Below are 17544 nucleotides of genomic sequence, written 5' to 3' on the forward strand. Positions count from 1 at the left end.
GTGCCGGCACTAAAGCCGGCAGCTGGGTGTGCTGTTCCAGCTCTTCCATCATGCAGGCGATCCCAGATTCCCGGAGCTCCCCGGCACACGGCCTGGACTCGCTCCTGGGGAGCTGCACTCCCATCTGCCCGCGTTTGAAACTTTATTCCTGTTGTTTTTCCTCTTCCAGGGAGCTGGCAAAAAAGGAGAGAGCCACTAGGAAGTGAAGCCGCCCAAAGGCCTTTTCCCAGGCCAGGCTTCCCGCTTTTCTCTCTGACTCCTGGATAATTGCTTGAGCGTAACCAGCGAGTGTCCGTTTGATTTCCGGCCTTTTCCACTAAATCCTCCTCCTCCTCCTCCTCCTGGATAATTGCTTGAGCGTAACCAGCGAGTGTCCGTTTGATTTCCTGCCTTTTCCACTAAATCCTCCTCCTCCTCCTCCTCCTGCATGGATTTGTAAATAAAGTTCCTGACTTCTGCCCCACTGAATTTTGTTCTTCCAGCAATTGTGGCTCTCTCATCCCACTGAAACTTCCCCACTCTGCCAAGAGTTTCAGATGTCAAATCCAAGTAAGACTGGAGTTTCTTTGGATTGCTACTCCCCCAAAATACAGATAATTCTTGGAGAAGTGTACGCTGACCTGTTTAGTTCTCACTTCCCTTTAAAATCAGAGCAGAGGAGGCAGATTTTAAATCATCCTTCCATGAACTTCTAGCAACCTCCTCATTGTTCCAAAAGTTTTCAATGTTAAAAATTCCCGAGCTTGTTTTCCAGGCAAGCTGGGATTTGGGTGTTCTTCCTTCCTTTTATTTCATGGTTTTCCTCTCTCTGATTTTGGTGAGGGGATATTTATTGCAAATGCCAATTTTCCATCCCAGTTGGCATTTTTGTACATCTTAGGGCACATTTCCGAGGAAATTTGCCAAAAGAGTGTCGGTAAATCGGCATTGTGGAGCACCATATCTGCAGAATGTTGTAAATTCCCGGGAAAACTTGCTGAGTGTTTAATTGCCATCATGAATCTCTCTGTAAAGTTCAATTTACTGCATTTTTAATGACACAATCCCATTAAAACTTCAATCCTGGCCTCATTGCTGTTCCTTGGACACAAGGGGCAGGTTCTTTCCTACCTTGGCACGTTTGGATGTTCATCCAAAGTGAGTTTCCCGCTCAAATAGAATTGGTTTCCAAGTAAAACTGGGAATTGTCTAAAAACCTTCTTGTCTGGGAGGCACTGGGCTTGTTTTCCCTATCCCTGCGTAGTGCAGGATACTGCTGGAGCTGTGTTAGGCAGTGGCAGGAGAGGAGAGCTGCATTTTTTTTTTTTTTTCCCAGTCTATTTTATTTTCTTGAGTTTATTTTTTCTTGGAATTTTTTGTTTTGAATTTTTAAAATGGTTTTCTATTTAATTTCTTCTATCTTTATATTTTAATGTTATTTATTTATTATTTTTACTTTTGTTTTTATTATATTTTCTGTACTTTTAAATTACTCTTAATTTTTAAAATATTAATTTTTATTTTCATGGGGGTTTTTTATTATTTAATTTTATTTATTTTTATTTTATTATTTTACTTTTTTATTCCTTTTATTTTATTTTAAAATGTTTTATTTTCTTTCTTTTTTTTTTTCTTTTTTTTTTCTTTTCCCTTACCTTTCTCACCCCGAGTATGTGACAGACTGGCTGTTGGCAACAAAGAAGTTGGAAAATGACATCCGTGGCCTCCGAAGGTCTGGATACAATCGGGAGTGAGAGCAAAACCTCTGTATTTTCTGCTCCATTGAAGAACCCCAATGGAGAAAGCTGTAAACGCCACGGTGCTGTTTTTTCCTTTTTACCCCCTAACAGGTCTCATTCTACCCATGCAGAGTATTAGCAGCAGGAACTTGATGTCAGGGTGTATTTCAGAGGTAGCAGTAAAGGGAAGTAGATTTTTTAATTCTGTAACTCTCCAAACCTCATTGTTTAGTAACAAAGAAATCCAAAACAAAGCAAACAGAAAAAACAAAACCAAAACAAAACTCCCCACAAACAACGCCCCTCGAAAAAAAACACAGAAAGAGAAAAGATGCCAATACTATTTTAATGAGAATGAAATCTTTACCCTTTAGAAAACCAGGCTAATTTAATTCTAATTAATTGTTGTTCTGATGTGTTAGGTTAATGAATTTATATCATTTAAAATATCATTTAAAATATAAACAAACAGAAATTTTAAAAATCAATACAAAAGTAGGAAAGTCTAATTAATAAAAAGTGAAATGTAAAATATGAAAAGTAATATCAGCAATATCAATAAATACAATCTATATTATGACATGCTATGTGTATTATAATATATCTAATATACATAGATACAGATATAAAACAGAAATGGTAATGATAAATATGAATATAAGCATAATAAATACTAAAAGTTGGCTATATAGCCTACAATCAAAGCCTTTTGGTTTGAATTTGGTGAGTGGCAGGGTTCCGGTAGTTGCGCTTGGGGGTCTTTTGGGGCATTTCGTTGACAGGATTTTTGGGCACGTTCTTTTTTGCCTCCCTTCTCTGCCTGTCCCCGAGCCCGGGCTGTGCGCTCGGGGCAGTGCTGCCACCCTGTGGACACAGTGCGGTACTGCAGCTCCCCCCGTGCCTGTCCCCACAGCGCGTGGGAGGCCCGGACTGTGAGCGCGGTGCAGTGCTGCCACTTGGCCTTCCAAAGATGGCGGGAAAAAGGCAAGGACCCCGCATGTGTCTAGCCGGCTGCCTGCGCACGACTGAACTACGATGCCATCCGGGTGCGATTTTCCGGGATGTTTCATGGCGCATGGGCACAGGCTAGGGGTCAGCGGTGTTGAGGGAAAGTTTCGGCAGTCAATTTAGTCAGGCACCTAAACAACGAGCCAGGGGGGCCCTAGTGGTTTGGTGCCACTCTCAAGATGGTGGCAGCTACAGAGTACCTGACCTTCTGAAGATGGTAGCAAAAAGGGCGGGAAAAATTGAGGACCCCCAAGGTTCGTCTAGTCAACTGCCTGCGGGCTATCCTGACTACGGCGCCGCCTGGACACAATTTTCTGTGGTGCTTCCAGGTGTGCGGACATGGGCTGTGGGCTCAGACTCACCGTGGGCACGTTCAGGGAGACGATTTTAGTCAGGCGGCTCTGATGGGAGCCTATGGGGGTCTTAGGGGGGCCAGAAAAAAAGATGGCCACCAAACCAGAAATGACTTTCCCCTTAAAAAAGATGGCGATGGGTAAGGGTAGAAGTCACGTGATGCCACTCCCAAGACAGTGGTTCAACACGACATGCCTGACCTTCAAAAGATGGCGGCAGAAAGGGCAGGAAAAAGTCAAGGACCCCAAGGTTCATCTAGCCGACTGCCTGCGCGCTATCCTGACCACGATGCAGCCCAGGATCAATTTTCCGCAGTGTTTCGAGGTGCGGGGGGACGGGCTGGGGGCTCAGCGGTGCCACGGGCGGGAGCTGGGCCTGCGCCGACAGGCAGCGGTGGGGACGCCCCGATCGGCCGAGGTCCCGCCGCAGCCGGCATCCCAGGAGCGGTCCCTGTACCGTGTCAAGCGCCTGTCCCCTCCCCTCCCCGCCATCACCACGCACCCCCCTGCTCCCACCCTGAGCCAGCTGGGAGCGGGGGGTGCTGTTCACGTCCCCGGGAGCTGCTGCTGCCGCCCATAGAGGACTCGCAGCAGCCTCGTGTCGTCTGTGTTTGAAAGGTTTGAATCGGCTTTGTAGCAGATGCGCTGTTACAGGCTGGGAGCGCTTGGTTTCCTGGGTGGGGAAATCTTAGAAGTAGCCAAGCTGAGCAGTTGCTGAGAGTTCCAAGCCCGGTGTCTCCTGAGATTCTTGAAACTGTGTTTAAATAGTTATCACGGAGTTGAAGCAGTGGCTCCAGTCGATTTGTTAAGAGTGGCAGAAACGGGTTTTCGCCTGCGAGTGTGTTGGGGCTGTCTCGGGGTTCCAGCAGCGCCCCCTGCCGGCGGTCGGGCAGTGCTGCAGCTCCACCTGAGGCTCCAGGAGCTCTGGGGCGGTTACGCCGCACACCTGCGGGGGCGGGGCGGAGGGGGGGCCCCTGGGCGCACGGCCCAATCAACGCTGCGAGCGCCTCTGCGCATCGGCCAATCATGAGCTGGGGGGGCGGGTTTCTAAGGGCTGGGTGGGAGACGGTGTTTGTGGCCGTGCCTTTGGTGTGTGATGGTGGTCTCCTCCCCTGGGCTGTTTAACGAGGTAAGCGCATGGTTTAACTCAGTGGTTTGAACTGTGTTGGAGTCAATATGTTTGGGCGTGTGGTGTGGTGCAGGGCCGATGTTGGTGGCCCCAGCTGAAGCTATGTTAATGCTGGGGAGGCTGTTGCTCCTGGGGTAGGCCTCAGGTTTCTAAGCCCTTCCCTAATGAGGAGTTAGGAGGCACGAGTTGCCACAGTTTGTCTTTTTCCTGGTCATTATAGGGCTGAAGTGGTGCTTTTTGTATCTTCTGCATCAGCTTCTACCCTTGGATTGGGTTTCCTGTGGCTCTGGTAGAGTGCAGAGGGTTTTGCTCTCTGCTGGGCCAGATAATTGCTTTGGGAAGGTCCTTTATAGACCAGAATTATGTCAGCTCTTCAGGCTTCTACAGTGAAAGCCCTGACTCCTGCTTGCAGTGTGGAATTGGAGCCTGTTGGGCAAGGAATGGGAGACAGAGCCTTTCCTGCCCTAATTCCTCTAACCTGTACATTTTTGCTGCGTCTGTGGTTCTGGCCAGGGTTGGTGTTTGGGGCGGGAGCTGTGAAGTTTTGTTCCCTTTCCAGGTGGTGTTGCTGTATCTGTGCTTGGGGCAGGGTGCATTGGGGTGTTTTTGTCAATTCAGGCTCCTCCTGAGGGATGGAAGTTACAGACTGAAAAGCTTGCAGGGAAGGGTGACTCAGCACTGTGATGTGGTCACACAGTGGGGTGAATGATAGAGAAAAGCCCCACCCTGAGCAACAGCATGTGAGGTCATCATCTGGTTTAAGCCAGTGTTTCTGTGCTATTGTCTTTCTTGTAATTTTCCTGTTAAATTGTAGCTCTGACTTGGAATTTCTCACCAAGTATTTGTGCAGAGTTCATTCCTCCTGCTGCTTTACCTTCAATCCAGCAGGCTTGCCTGAAGGCACTCAGGCAGCCCCTGGTTCTGTGCTCTGTGTTTGGCTGGTCAGCGTTCTTCTGCCAGGTGGTCCCCTCCTGCAGTTCATCACCTGCCTGAGTTAAAGGTATGTGTCTTCTGTTCTATGGGAGAATTTCCTGCAGTTTTCACTGTTTGTTTTCACAGAGCAAGATTGGGTTTTTCTTCTTGTGCTTTGTACTGAGGGATACATCCAAAGTGCCCTGTAGGCTCTTGGCACACAGTGGGAATTTGGTGTGCTTGTGTGCATGGGATCTTGGGTCACGCTTATGGAAGTGTAAAATCAGCGCTTGGATTGCTCTGGATATGTAATGGGAAATGTGTGTTAGGAGAAGTGACTGTGGCTAAGGACTGCTCTCCTGTAGCTCTGCGGCTTTGGCAGAGTGGTTGAAGGGTTTGTGAGAGCAGCCCAGGGAATGGCCAGATCAGCCCCAGGAGGCTGAGCTTTGCTTCTCTTTCCAGAAGGCTGAACCCACTAGTGAATGAAAAGTCTGTGGCCAGAGTAAGTAGTAATAATTGTCCTTTTTTTTTTTTTTTCCTTCTCTTGAGGTGACTTGTAAGGGTAGGACAAGAGCTGAGGCAGAGCTTGTTGGGACCCTGAGAGAGGGGGAGAAGCAGCAAATGGAGTTGGAAAAGTATTGTTCTTTCTGTACCTGAGAAGCTGGACAAGACCACGAAATCAGACCTATGGTCTTGTTGGGGAGTCCACGGTCCAAGGGAAATCCTGGATTGCTCCTGAAGCCCTGGCCAGGCTTTGGGCCCAATCTACGAGGAAGCCGAGCCCGGCTGTTGCCGCACTGGACGTTGTGTCAGCCTGTTGCTGGCACCCAATTGTCCAAGCTGGGCCCTGTCCCAGCACAGTTGGAAGCCTCTTTGCCTGTGGGTGGACGCACCCATGGGAATTCTCAGCTGTGGGACAGGCTCTCCAGTGCTTGGCTGGGACAGGGGGTTCCCAGCTGGCAGGCTGTGGCTCTGGAGGATGGTGAAGTCTCTGGGTCCCTGGTGCTGTGTCTCAGTCCCTGCAAGGCCGCTGTCTTTGGGAGCAATGGTGAGGGGCATTGCAGGGCTTTGTTGTTTGGAGTTCTTTGCTGCTTTGAGCTCTGGTGGATGAGGCTGGATTCCTGAAGCTGGTGTGTGTGTCTTTGCTGCTGCCTCTGCCCCCTGGCCAAACACTTCTACTGTCCAGTACACATCCTGGGACCTGTGCTGCATGGAATATTTACAGAAATTTGATCCTGTGAGTTTTAGATGAAAACCGTGCTTTGTTTTGAATCTTGTAGGAAAGCAGGACTGGAACGTGGCCACTTGGAGGAGTTTTCCCCCAGCTGTTTGTATCTGTGCTGTCCTGTCTTTGTTCTTCCTGCACTGTTGGAGGCGGGACTCATTTATTTGGGTTTTTCTTTTCCATGCCTGGGGACACAGGTGATTTAGGCTCAGCCTGAAGGAGTTTCCCAATGGAGTTTGTGATAGCTGCTGTTGGTTTTTTTTTCTCAGAGCTGGTTTATTTAACTTTGCTTTCACACAATAAACAGTTGAAAATTAGCTTCTTACAGGAATTGGTAAGAGAATTAAGCAGCGTTACCCTTCTTATACTGCTGAGCTTGATTCTGCTCCAAGTCTCTCAGTACCTGAGGAGTCCAAGGTGTTCAGGTGTGTCAGCAGTTGGAAAAACCTGTTGTGTGTGAGGCAGCCCGTTGCCAATGGTGCTGGGTTTTGGATTTGGAAGGGCTGGGTGGGTGTGCATCATGGGATGTACTGTAGTGAGAGCAATGTGCAGTGGGGATGGGCAGGGCCCATCTCTTCTGTCTGCCAGGGGCATTGGAAGAAAACCTGCTGTGCAGACCGAGCTGATTTGGTGCCTTGGCTCTCCTGTTTCCATAGTTTTTCCCCAGGAGTGGGATGGAGAAGGTCTTCCTCTCCTTGAGCTAAAAGTCTACCTGGATTTTTGCCCTCCTCCAGAACTGTTGAGTTCTGTTGATTCTCCTGACTTGGCACTCTAGAGGGTGGGGGAAGAGGATTTTTGTCTCATTTTGTGCTTCTCTGTTGGTTTCAGCTCCTGCTCAGAAAGTGAACGTAACCTTGTCTTCTCCGAGTCACCGACAAGCACGTGACAAAGAAGGGGACCCAGAAGTTCTCGGGGCCCTGGCAGTGAGAGAAACAGCAAATGGTGTTGGAGAGTTTCTGTGAGCCCCTGTTTGTGAGTCTTGTTTGGGGTTGTCCCTTTGTCCCCTCTGGAGGCGCTCCTTGAGCATGTTCAGGCTGTGCCACGTCTGTCCCCGGCTGGGTGCAGGTGTTTGTCCTTTCCAGGAGAAGCCCTGGTGGGGCTTCAGGGCTGCCTCTGCCCTGCTGCTGGCTGTGGAGGCAGAGCTGGGACAGGGCAGCTCCTCCGTTCCTTGGTTCCACAAAGTGCCGTGTTTCTCTTCCAGGGTGTTCCAGGTGCTGCAAGGCTTTGGTCAAAAGCCTGGGAGACACTGGACCCTTGATGAGCATTGACTGCACTTGTGGAGGGCCTGGCCACATGGGCATTCCTGGGAGGAGGAGGTTTGTGAGTGGAATGGCCAATCTGTGTGAGACAGGGGGTGAACTGTGGCTGCCTGGAGGCTGCAGCTGGGCCTTTGAGGGGATGAGAGGCAAATCCTGCCAGGAGCTGGAGCCTCTTCTCCTGCTAACGGCCCTCCCTGACACACCTGGCCCAGCAGTAAAAGTTTCTTTTCCCTTATGTGTTTCCTTAAGGAATAGTTTCATCTTTTCATATTGCTGTATGACAGCAGATAGTAAGAACCCGTTGGCTGCATAGCTGCTTTTTATTGCAGCCAAATGGTTTGAAATGAAGCCGGTAGGTCTGTGTACGTGTTTGCAAACAGGGTTCTTGCAGTCTTTCACTCTAAGCCACCCCAAAGAGAATTGTAAACAAGAACCGAAGTAGCTCTGACCTTGCTGGGGATGGAAGCACCACCTGTAAAACAACAAGGCTGTGTTTCTTTTATCTCTTTACTCCAAGTGCCCTGGAGTGAGTGCAGTGAGCCCTCAAGTTGGAGAGGCACTTGGGATGACACAAGGAGACTTTGGAGAAACCCTTTTGCAGACTCACACTTGTGTGGAAAGGTTGGTCTAATGTTTGCTACTTTGGCCCATTTGGAATGTGTTTTCTAGTATGAATGGATGCTTGAGTTCTCGGGCACTATGTTCTAAGCAAATCAGTGTTTTCTATGACACGCTATCATTTCATGTGACTTATGCTCATGTTTCATTTCATTTGGTGGAGCCGTGTTGGTTTCTGTTTTCGTGCCCCATGTTTAAAGCTGGTGCACCTCTGTTGACTCTCCCACAAGAAGCAGTCCAAGTGCACAGTGGTTAAGTGCATGGGCTGTTGTCTGAAGAATAATGTATTAAATCTATTTGTGTTCCCATTGGCACGCTGTGAAAATACAGTATGGTTGTGGACACTGGCACGCGCTTCTGGAGGTGTAAAAATAAGCACTAGGATTGCTTTGAAAACACAATAGAAATACGTGTGCTAGGAGAAATCGCCCATGGATAAACTGCTGCTGTGTTGTAGCTCTGCGGTGGTGCTGAGTATTGCAGAGTGGCTTGAAGGGTTTGCGAGAGCCGACCAGGGAATGGAGGAATCGGCTCCAGTGGGGTGAGGAGTGTCTACTTCTCCTTCCAGAAGTCTGAAACCCACCACTGAGCCCAAAGCCTGTAGCCATAATTAATAGTAATGATTGTGCCTTTCTCTCTCCAGGTCCCTGGCAAATGCCAGACAAGAACTGACACAGAATTTCTTGGGACCCTGGCAGAGAGAAAGAGAGAAGCAGTAAACAGTGTTGGGAGAGTTTCTGTGAGTACTTGTGAGATCATGGACTTCTTACAGCTTAAGAAAGGATCTGGATGGGAAAACAGCTTGTTTGACATGAAAGCCTCATGTGGAACATCTGAACAAAGATGATGGGATGGGACTTCTTGGAACCTAGAAATAAGTTGATGCGAGTATTTTTGATAGCAGCAGAGCATCTGAAAGCACTTGGCAGAAGACTGTGCAAGGTAAGTGCAGAGCTGAATGATCCAAGCAGGAAAACATCTGGGGCTGTGTTTGGATTTCTCAAGGCCTTGTAGATTCCTCTCTCCAACCACCACTTGTCAGTAGAGCTGGATCAATATCCTTCAGCGGACCGTCAGTGTCTGGTGTTCCTGGCATTTTAGTAGCTTGAGTTTTGCCCAAGGAAGAGCATCCAGGTCTTGCTCTTGTGTTGAGATAGCTTAGTGCCCTTTTGGACCTTCTTCAAGGAGTAGGTGGAGCCTGGATTTGTGTTTCTTGGATTGTCTTGACCTTCAAGACAAGGACTAAAGGGGCGTGCCAAGGCAGCAGGGGCTACTCCGGAAGTCAGGAGTGGTTGGGCTCTTCTGTCCTGGTTCTGCTTAAGAGATGGCTCAGGGCTGCTGAAGTGCTGAGGGCTGCACAACAGGCCTTTGAGCCAAAGCTGAGCTCTTGCTGGAACCTTCCAGCCTAATGCTGTGTTTGTACGCATTCATGAACAAAGTCCACAGGATGGTTAGTGTTAGGGCCTAGGTATCTGCTCACTAACAAAACAGGGATTGACCTTTCTGTGACTGAGAAGCTGGACAAAGCCACAAAATCAGACCTCTTGCCTTGCTGGCAGCTCCTGGGTTGTTCCCTGAGCCCTGGCCAGGCTTTGGGCCCAATCCACGAGGAAGCCGAGCCCAGCTGTTGCCGCACTGGACGTTGTGTCAGCCTGTTGCTGGCACCCAATTGTCCAAGCTGGGCCCTGTCCCAGCACAGTCGGAAGCCTCTTTGGCTGCAGGTGGACACACCCGTGGGAATTCCCAGTTGTGGAAGAGGCTCTTCAGTGCTTGGCTGGGACAGGGGGTTCCCAGCTGGCAGGCTGTGGCTCTGGAGGATGGTGCAGCCTTAGGCTGTGACAGGTGCTGTATCTTAATCCCTGTAGGCAATTGGTCAAACCCAGGCACCCATGAAAGTTGTTCACTCGCTCTCTGCTGCTCTAGTTGGGCTAAGGAGAGGGGGGAAAAATAAAAATTAATGAGGGGTTCATGAGTTAAGAACTGGGAGAAAAACACTCTAAGGTTGAAACGGGTATAAATTTAAAGGTGTAAAGTTAATTAATTATTAACAGAGTCAGAGAATGATTGTGTGAAGTAAATTAAGCCTTTAAAACACCTTGTATTTTTTTTTCCCTCCCAGCACCTTCCTCTTTCCTACTGACAGGGAATGTCATTGGTCAGTTCATTAGTTGAGGTTTTTTTCTGTTTGCTCAGGGAGAGGAGTTTTTTCTTTGGTATGCTGTAGGATCCCTCCCGCAGGCCAAGAGCCTTTCCAGAGCTGTCGTGTCATGGGTTCCTCATGCCCAGGGTGCCGTTTTTTAGAGCTTGGTTGCTCTAGTTGGGAAGCAAGGATTCTCTTTATCTCTAGAAGCAGGGGCCCTCTCTCTCTCTCTTCCTAGTCAGGTCTCCCACTGGATCAAAGCGCTCTCTGGCTTCCACCCCCTCTGGCATGAGTGCTTTCCCCACGAGCTGTGAGTGGATCTCTGCATCCTCTGTGGACTTGATGTAAACTGACAGGGCCACAACTTGTTTCATCACAGTCCTCACTACAGCTTGCAGAGGAATCTCACCTGTGATGAGCACTTTGGAGCACTTCTTCCCCCTTTTTTCCATTAACCTTGGTGCCGCCACATTGTTTTCCAGCACATTCTCACTTCTTCCGCTCCTCTGACTAGAAGAAAAGCTGCTGCTAGAATGTTTCACCAGTTCAAAGATCCCTGCAGACTCCCCCAGCAGCAAGGAAGTTGATCTCATTTAGGCTGCGTGTCGGGGAGTCACTGGCCGTGTTTTTGCCGCGGCCATCGGGCGGGCGGTGGCAGCCACCGGGGCCCTGGTGCTGTTTAAGGCCTCTCCTGGTGCGTGTTGCTGGAGGAGAAGCTGCCGCTGCCAGCCCTGCCCTCCTGCCTGGGGTGCGGCTGGCCGCGGGGCCGGGCAGGCCGGCTTTGCCGCGGCCACACCGAGCTGGCGGTGGCCGCAGCGGCGCCTCGTCCTGTGCCGCGCCGGGATGGGCCCTGGCATGGCGCCTCCCAACCCCTGGAACAAACTGCCCGTGGGCTGCTTTGATGTTCTTTGTTAATGGGACCATGAGGCCTTACCCACCTTTCTAATTGGGCCGGCGGCACGCCCATCTTCAGCAGGTTTTGGGACATGTTTTATCCTTCTCTTACCCTTCCAGGGGGGAGGGAGACTGATGCCTTCTGATAATGGGCCAGCCATTAAAACCAGGTGAGGCAGTGTTTCTTATCTCTTTCACCACTCCTCAGTCCTCTAGGGGGGCATTTGAAGGTTGGCCTGGAGCTGTTGGATCTGCCCTGGACAGCAGGCAATCATGGACTCTCTGCTTCTGCTGGGCTCTGGATCCCCTCCCCCCCATCAAGAACAGTGGTTCCACCTACCTAGAAGCCTGCAAGGAATGGAGTTCCTATTGAGGCTAGGTTGCCGTTGGTGAGGCAGGAGGTAGTTGTTGGTAATGTTTTTTGTAATCCTCCTATTTTTGGGATGTGTTGTTGTCCATTAAGGTTGTGGATGATGGAGCCTGAGCGCAGGACTAGTATGGCTTTGAAGAATGCGTGAGTTGAAATATGGAGGAAGGCTAGTTGTGGGAGGTTGAGTCCGATGGTGACTATTATTAGGCCTAGTTGGCTTGAGGTGGAAAAGGCGATGATTTGTTTGATGTCGTTTTGGGTGAGCGCGCATGTAGCGGCAAATAGTGTGGCAAGAGCTCCAAGGCACAGGCATAGAGTGAGGGCGGTTTGGTTAGCGTTAAATATAGGGTGGGTTTGGATAAGGAGGAAGATTCCAGCCACTACTATCATGCTGGAGTGGAGTAGAGCGGAGATGGGCGTTGGGCCTTCTATGGTGGCTGGGAGCCATGAGTGGAGGCCGAATTGGGCGAATTTGCCTGTTGCTGCCAGAAGGAGTCCCAGGAGGGGGAGCGTGGGCGTTTGGGAAGGGGAGGAGAGTTGTTGGATTTCTCAGGGGTTTGAGGTGTAGGCTAGTCATGCTATGCAGAGAATAGGTCCGACATTGCCAACTTGGTTGTAGAGGATGGCTTGGAGGGTGGCGGTATTAGCTTCTGCTCGGCCATGTCATCACCTGATCAGAAGGAAGGATCTAATGCTCACTCCTTCTCAGCCGATGAGTAGCACAAAGGGGTTGTTGGTGACAATTAGGATTAGTATAGCGATAAGGAATAGGAGGAGGTAGGAGAAGAATTTTGTGATGTATGGATCTGAGGATCTGTATCATGTTGCAAACTGTAGGCTAGACCAGGATATGAATAGGGCGATGGGGAAGAATGTGAGGGAGTAGGAGTCTATCTTGAGGCTGATTGGCCTTTTGAAGGTGATGATGAATTTTCATTCTCAGGGGGAAATGAGACTTTCCGTCCCTGTGTAGATGTGGCTTGATATTGGGATTAGGCTGATGAGGAAGGAGGTTCTTCCTGTATTTGTGATGGTGGCTGGGCTGTTTTTAAGGTTGGGTGATGGGAGTGGGAGGATCATGGGGGTGGATAGGGTTATTAGGGTTAGTAGTAGGAGGGTGTTTAGGACTAATGGCAGGTCTGTTACTTTCACCTGGATTTGCATGGGGATGAGTGGCTCGTAAGGCCATTGGAGTACTGTTATCCTTTGAAAGTAAGGGGGCTGAGGATTTAGACTCAGATGCAAGAATTAGCAGTTCTTGTTGGTTAAACCTCCCCTTGGCAGGTAAGAAGGTTTTAACTTCTCTTTTTAGAATCACAGTCTAATGTTTTGGTTCAACTCTACTTGCATATGGGGGTGCCGGAGATGAGTTCAGGCTTGAAGATGAGGAGAATCATGGGGATTATGTGTAGGGCTCTGAGGAGATGTTCTCGTGTGGAGGAGTTTTGGACTGATGTGATGTGGGATGGAAGAGTGCCTCGTTGTGTCATTGTTAGTATGTCTAAAGTGTATGAGGCGGTGAGGAGGGTTGCGGCCCCTGTGAGGAGGACTGTGAGTGAAGATCAGCTGAACGAGGCGATGATGATGGTTAGCTCTGCTCTGAGGTTAGTTGTTGGGGGTAATGCTATGTTTGTTAGGTTTGGTAGTAGTCATCAGGTGGCCATGAGAGGTAGGAGGGGTGGCGAGCCTTGTGTTCGTAGGAGGATTCAGCTGTGGGTGCATTTGTAGTTGGTGCTGGCTAGGCCGAAGAGTATTGAGGAGGTCAGTGCGTGTGAGATGATTAGGATTATTGCCCCTGAGAAGGCTCATTGGGTTTGAATGATGGTTGCGGCAACAACTAGGCCTATGTGGCTGACTGATGAGTAGGCGATTAGGGATTTTAGGTCGATTTGACGTAGGCAAATGGTGCTGGTTATCAGTGCCCCTCATAGTGCAAGGGTAATGAAGGGGTACTGGAGGTTGTTTGATGCTCATTTTACGAGGATGGTTATTCGTATAATGCCGTATCCTCCTAGCTTTAGTAGCAGGGGGGCGAGGAGCATGGATCCTGTGATAGGGGCTTCTACATGAGCTTTGGGGAGTCCTAGATGTAGTCCCTAGAGGGGAGCTTTAACTATGAAAGCTATTAGGAGGGTGAGGCTTGATGCGATGCCTGTTCAGGAGGAGGTGATTGTTGGGTGTGAAAGTTTGAGGATTGGGAAGTCACGGGTGCCTGTTTGGTTATGTTGGTGGAGGATGGCGATGAGCAGGGGCAGTGAGCTGGTGAGTGTGTAGAATAGGAGGTAAATGCTGGCATTTAGTTGTTTGGGCCAGTTCCCTCATTGGGTGATGAGGATCAAGGTCAGGACGTGGGTGGCCTCAAATGCTATGTAGAAGAATATTAGTTGTGAGGCTGAGAAGGCCAGGAGGATGAAGGGTTGAACTATTGTAAAATTTCCCCACAAGACTAGACAACTGCCAATGGCAAAAGTGAAAGAGTCTGCTCTCTGGCACCAGGTGGGATATTAGAGCTTTGATTCTCAAGTCCTGCCTGCTTTGCTGGAGACCTTTCCCAATGACTGGGCAATGCCAGAGAGAGCTGGCCCTTCCCCCGTTGGGGCTTTTTCCCCAGGGGGCAGGGCCCAGTGGTAGCACCCAATAAGGGAGAAGTAGCAGGGGAAGAGAGTTAGGTGACATTTCAGTGTGGGGGAGATGGGCACTGCTGGGCAAGGCCAGATAGAAAAATACATTACAAATCCAATGCAATAGAAACCCAATGAATACATGACAACATTTCCCCTTTTCTTATTAAATTAAGAAGGAGGAAGGCTCGGTTGGTGGGAGCTGCTCAGAGTTCGGACCTTGAGTTACCTTTAAAGTTACAAAAGAAAAATGACTTTTAGTGCAAGCTGTTTAGAAAAATGCTGTTAAGGAATAATGATAATTAGAAGGAGAAGGTTTAGCGCTTTCTCCTCCTCCAGGCAGCACTGGCCACTTGTGGGCCCTCTGCAGGTGGTTTTGCAGTTTTCGGGATGAAAGGTTGCACCCACTCAGCTGGCACCCACTTGGGATCTGGAGCAGTGGACACATAGGCGTACCCACGACCCCAGGTGACCTGATCATGAGGACGTTTTGTTTCTCTGGTGGCTGGATCCTTTACTGTCATATCCGGTGACTTTTGCTGAAAGGCAGAACTGGTTAAAGCAGGATTATTTCATTTAACATTTACATTTTCTAGTTTTATTGAGAAATTCCCTTTGGACCTTTGAGACCTCCTGCCCCCATTGTCCCGAAAGTCCATAAGTTGCTTCTTTAAAGGGCATTGAGATAGCCAATGTCCAGCCTTATCTCACAGGAGACACGTTGTTCCTCTCTTGGGCGGTGGCCGTGGCACAGGTACAGGAAGCACGGTGTCTGCAGCAGTGGCTTGACTCTGGAACTGTGGTTTGGATGAGCTTTTATGCAGGGAATCTTCCTGGCACACACCTGGAGCATGTCACGTTAGGTTGGAGCCAGTTTTATAGACAGGCTGAGGATAGGTGCCTTGCACTGTTTGTCTGCATTGGCCAGAGCCATCTCCTCCAGGACCTGTTCCTGGGCTCTCTCATTCTTAACCTGTAACTCAATAGCTCGGGTTAACCACTCCACAAATGTTCCTAAAGGTTCTGATGGGAGCTGCTTTATTTTGCTGTAAGGCTGGAAAGACTCATCGGGCTGGGTTGCTAATTGAATTGGCAGATTCTTACTATCAACAGCCGTTTCAGGATTTTGCCAGAGCTCCGGAAGCAAATCTTTTTGGAGGTCCAAGGGAACTGTAGTATTTCTTGCTAAATTTGCTTTCAAACGTTTGCAGAAGTATTCTCTTTCATCTTTAATTTGGCCTGAGCTTTGCATAAGCCCTGAATTGCTTGTTGGGGAAAGGGGTCCCAGTTACTGTGGACAGCACTCACTCTTTTTGATTGTTGATATGTGAAAGGGGTGGCAGAAAAGCTGGGATTGCTTCTGGGTTCCCGGCTCCCTGTGCTCCCTCTGGGGCGTGGGAACTGGGACTGTGGGCGGGGAACCCGTGGGAAGCAGGGGCAGGGAGGAGCTGGAGGCTTGAGTCACACGCGGCAGAGTCGGAGGGCAGACGTTTGAGGGTAGGGGGCAGAATCAGAGGAGAGGGCAGTGCCAGGGGCGGCACCGAAGGGAAGGAGGGGTCGGGGGAGAAGAAGGAATTGCAGGAAGGGGGGATAGACAAAGGGAGAGACTCCTCATAGCTTGGGAGCACATGGCTTCGGCCATTTGGGACAAAGGAATCCCCTCCACCTTGTGAACCCCCCCTCCACCTGGGGATCACTACGACAGAAGGTTTGAGCACTTGGACTGCCTGCAAAGGTACAAGCTGGGGAAAAGTCACAAAGAATTGGCTTTTTTTTTTTCCTTTTTATTTTGCTTTTGCAATGCAAACCTAATTTTTAAGCTATAAAAAGCAAAATTTGCATCTTCTCTATTATTAGAGGAGCCAGATTCAACTATTTTTTTTTTGTTATAGCCTCCCAAAATTCTGGGGAGCTTATTTGCTCGAATGATAAATGTGGAAACTGAGAAAACAACCGCAGAGTTAATTTTTTCAGCTGTTTCTTTGAAAAATGGGTCTCGCCATCATCCAAGGCATATGAAATATGGTAATAGACTCTTTTGTGAGACACAGACAGCCTAGCACCCATTTTTGGCTCAGATTTTGAGTTTCTGTGGCCTCTATATTGTGACTGAGAAAGTGAAAGGAAAAAAAAGCTCGCTGGAGAGGAAAAAAAAAAGCCAAAAGGGGAAACAGTTTCCTTTTCCACCCCCCTAGGCTGCCAAAAGAAGTGTGCTCTTAAAGCACTTGGAAGGTTCACTCTGAAAGCAAAACCCTTTTTCCCTGAGGAAACACTGCCTCTGGAAAAGATTTTCCCTTAGAAAACCAAAAGTGGTACTCGCCCAAATTCCCGCGCTCCTTTCCTTTCTTTCCCAATCACTCCTTTTGCCTGAGACTGACCCTTTTTTGGTGCAGAAAGAGCTTCCAGTCTCAGTTCCCAGGGTCATATTTCCACGAACATGTGGTCACCTTCTCTGGGAGCAGCTTGCCATTTGGGGGGCTTCTTTGCAGCACTCCAGTGGGCTTTTTGAGTGCAAAGGAGAAAACTGTAGCCCTGGCCTGTCGAATCCTGTGTTTCGGAGACTCCGCAGCGAACGCCAAGCCTGATGGGTCTGTCTCTGCGTGGGTGGGCTACGTTTCGTGACTCACGTAGCCGCATGAGATTCCTGGGCCACGTGCTCCCCAAGTGGTTCTTGCAGCTTTTTGGGAACCTTTTGTGGCTTGGAGCTGCACGTTGCGTGCCAGTTGTAGAATTTCCCCACGAGACTAGATGACCGCTGATGGCAAAAGTGAAAGAGTCTGCTCTCTGGCACCAGGTGGGATTTTACAGCTTTGATTCTCAAGTCCTGCCTGCTTTGCTGGCGACCTTTCCCAATGGCTGGCCAATGCCAGAGAGAGCTGGTGCCTCCCACATTGGGGCTTTTTCCCCAGGGGCCAGGGCCCAGAGGCAGCACCCAATAAGGGAGAAGCAGCAGGGGAAGAGAGTTAGGTTCCATTTCAGTGTGGGGGAGATGGGCACTGCTGGGCAAGGCCAGATAGAAAAGAACATTATAAATCCGATGCAATAGAAACCCAATGAATGCATGACAACAAACTATGATTACTGTTGTGATACAAATTTGTTTGCGGATGGGGAGGTTCTTGTTCCAGGTGATTTTGGCTTGCTATGAGTATTAGAGGAAGGAGTCAGCACGATAGGACTAGTGGGGGGGGAGGGGTGGGGATTTGGTCAATGGAGGTTCAAGGGGTTAGGTTGGGTTCCACCTACCTAGAGTGACCTAGAACCGCGGTTCTAGGTAGTATCTAGAACCGCGGTTCT

At 49.3% G+C, this 17544-nt stretch overlaps 1 protein-coding gene and 1 long non-coding RNA gene across 3 annotated transcripts in view; both read left to right on the plus strand.

Moving 5' to 3' along the window:
* Positions 1 to 4603: 4603 nt before the first annotated feature.
* LOC120752304 (uncharacterized) lies at positions 4604 to 11099 on the plus strand. 2 transcript variants are annotated; one of them, XR_005700667.2, is made up of 6 exons: positions 4604 to 5208; positions 7174 to 7317; positions 7547 to 7661; positions 8122 to 8225; positions 8866 to 9164; positions 10845 to 11099. It is a non-coding gene; the product is annotated as an uncharacterized LOC120752304 (long non-coding RNA). The 2 variants fall into 2 exon arrangements; XR_005700666.2 differs by lacking the exon at positions 10845 to 11099 and having other exon boundaries at positions 8866 to 10243.
* Positions 11100 to 13123: 2024 nt separating this feature from the next.
* LOC120752099 (uncharacterized) overlaps positions 13124 to 17544 on the plus strand; it is a 25719-nt gene continuing 21298 nt past the window's right edge. Inside the window, exon 1 of the mRNA XM_058420367.1 lies at positions 13124 to 13230. Within this exon, the coding sequence (XP_058276350.1) occupies positions 13124 to 13230 (107 nt within the window). The remainder of the gene's footprint in view (positions 13231 to 17544) is intronic.

The sequence above is a fragment of the Hirundo rustica genome, chromosome 4, assembly GCF_015227805.2.
Source record: "Hirundo rustica isolate bHirRus1 chromosome 4, bHirRus1.pri.v3, whole genome shotgun sequence".
Taxonomy (NCBI): Eukaryota; Metazoa; Chordata; class Aves; order Passeriformes; family Hirundinidae; genus Hirundo; species Hirundo rustica.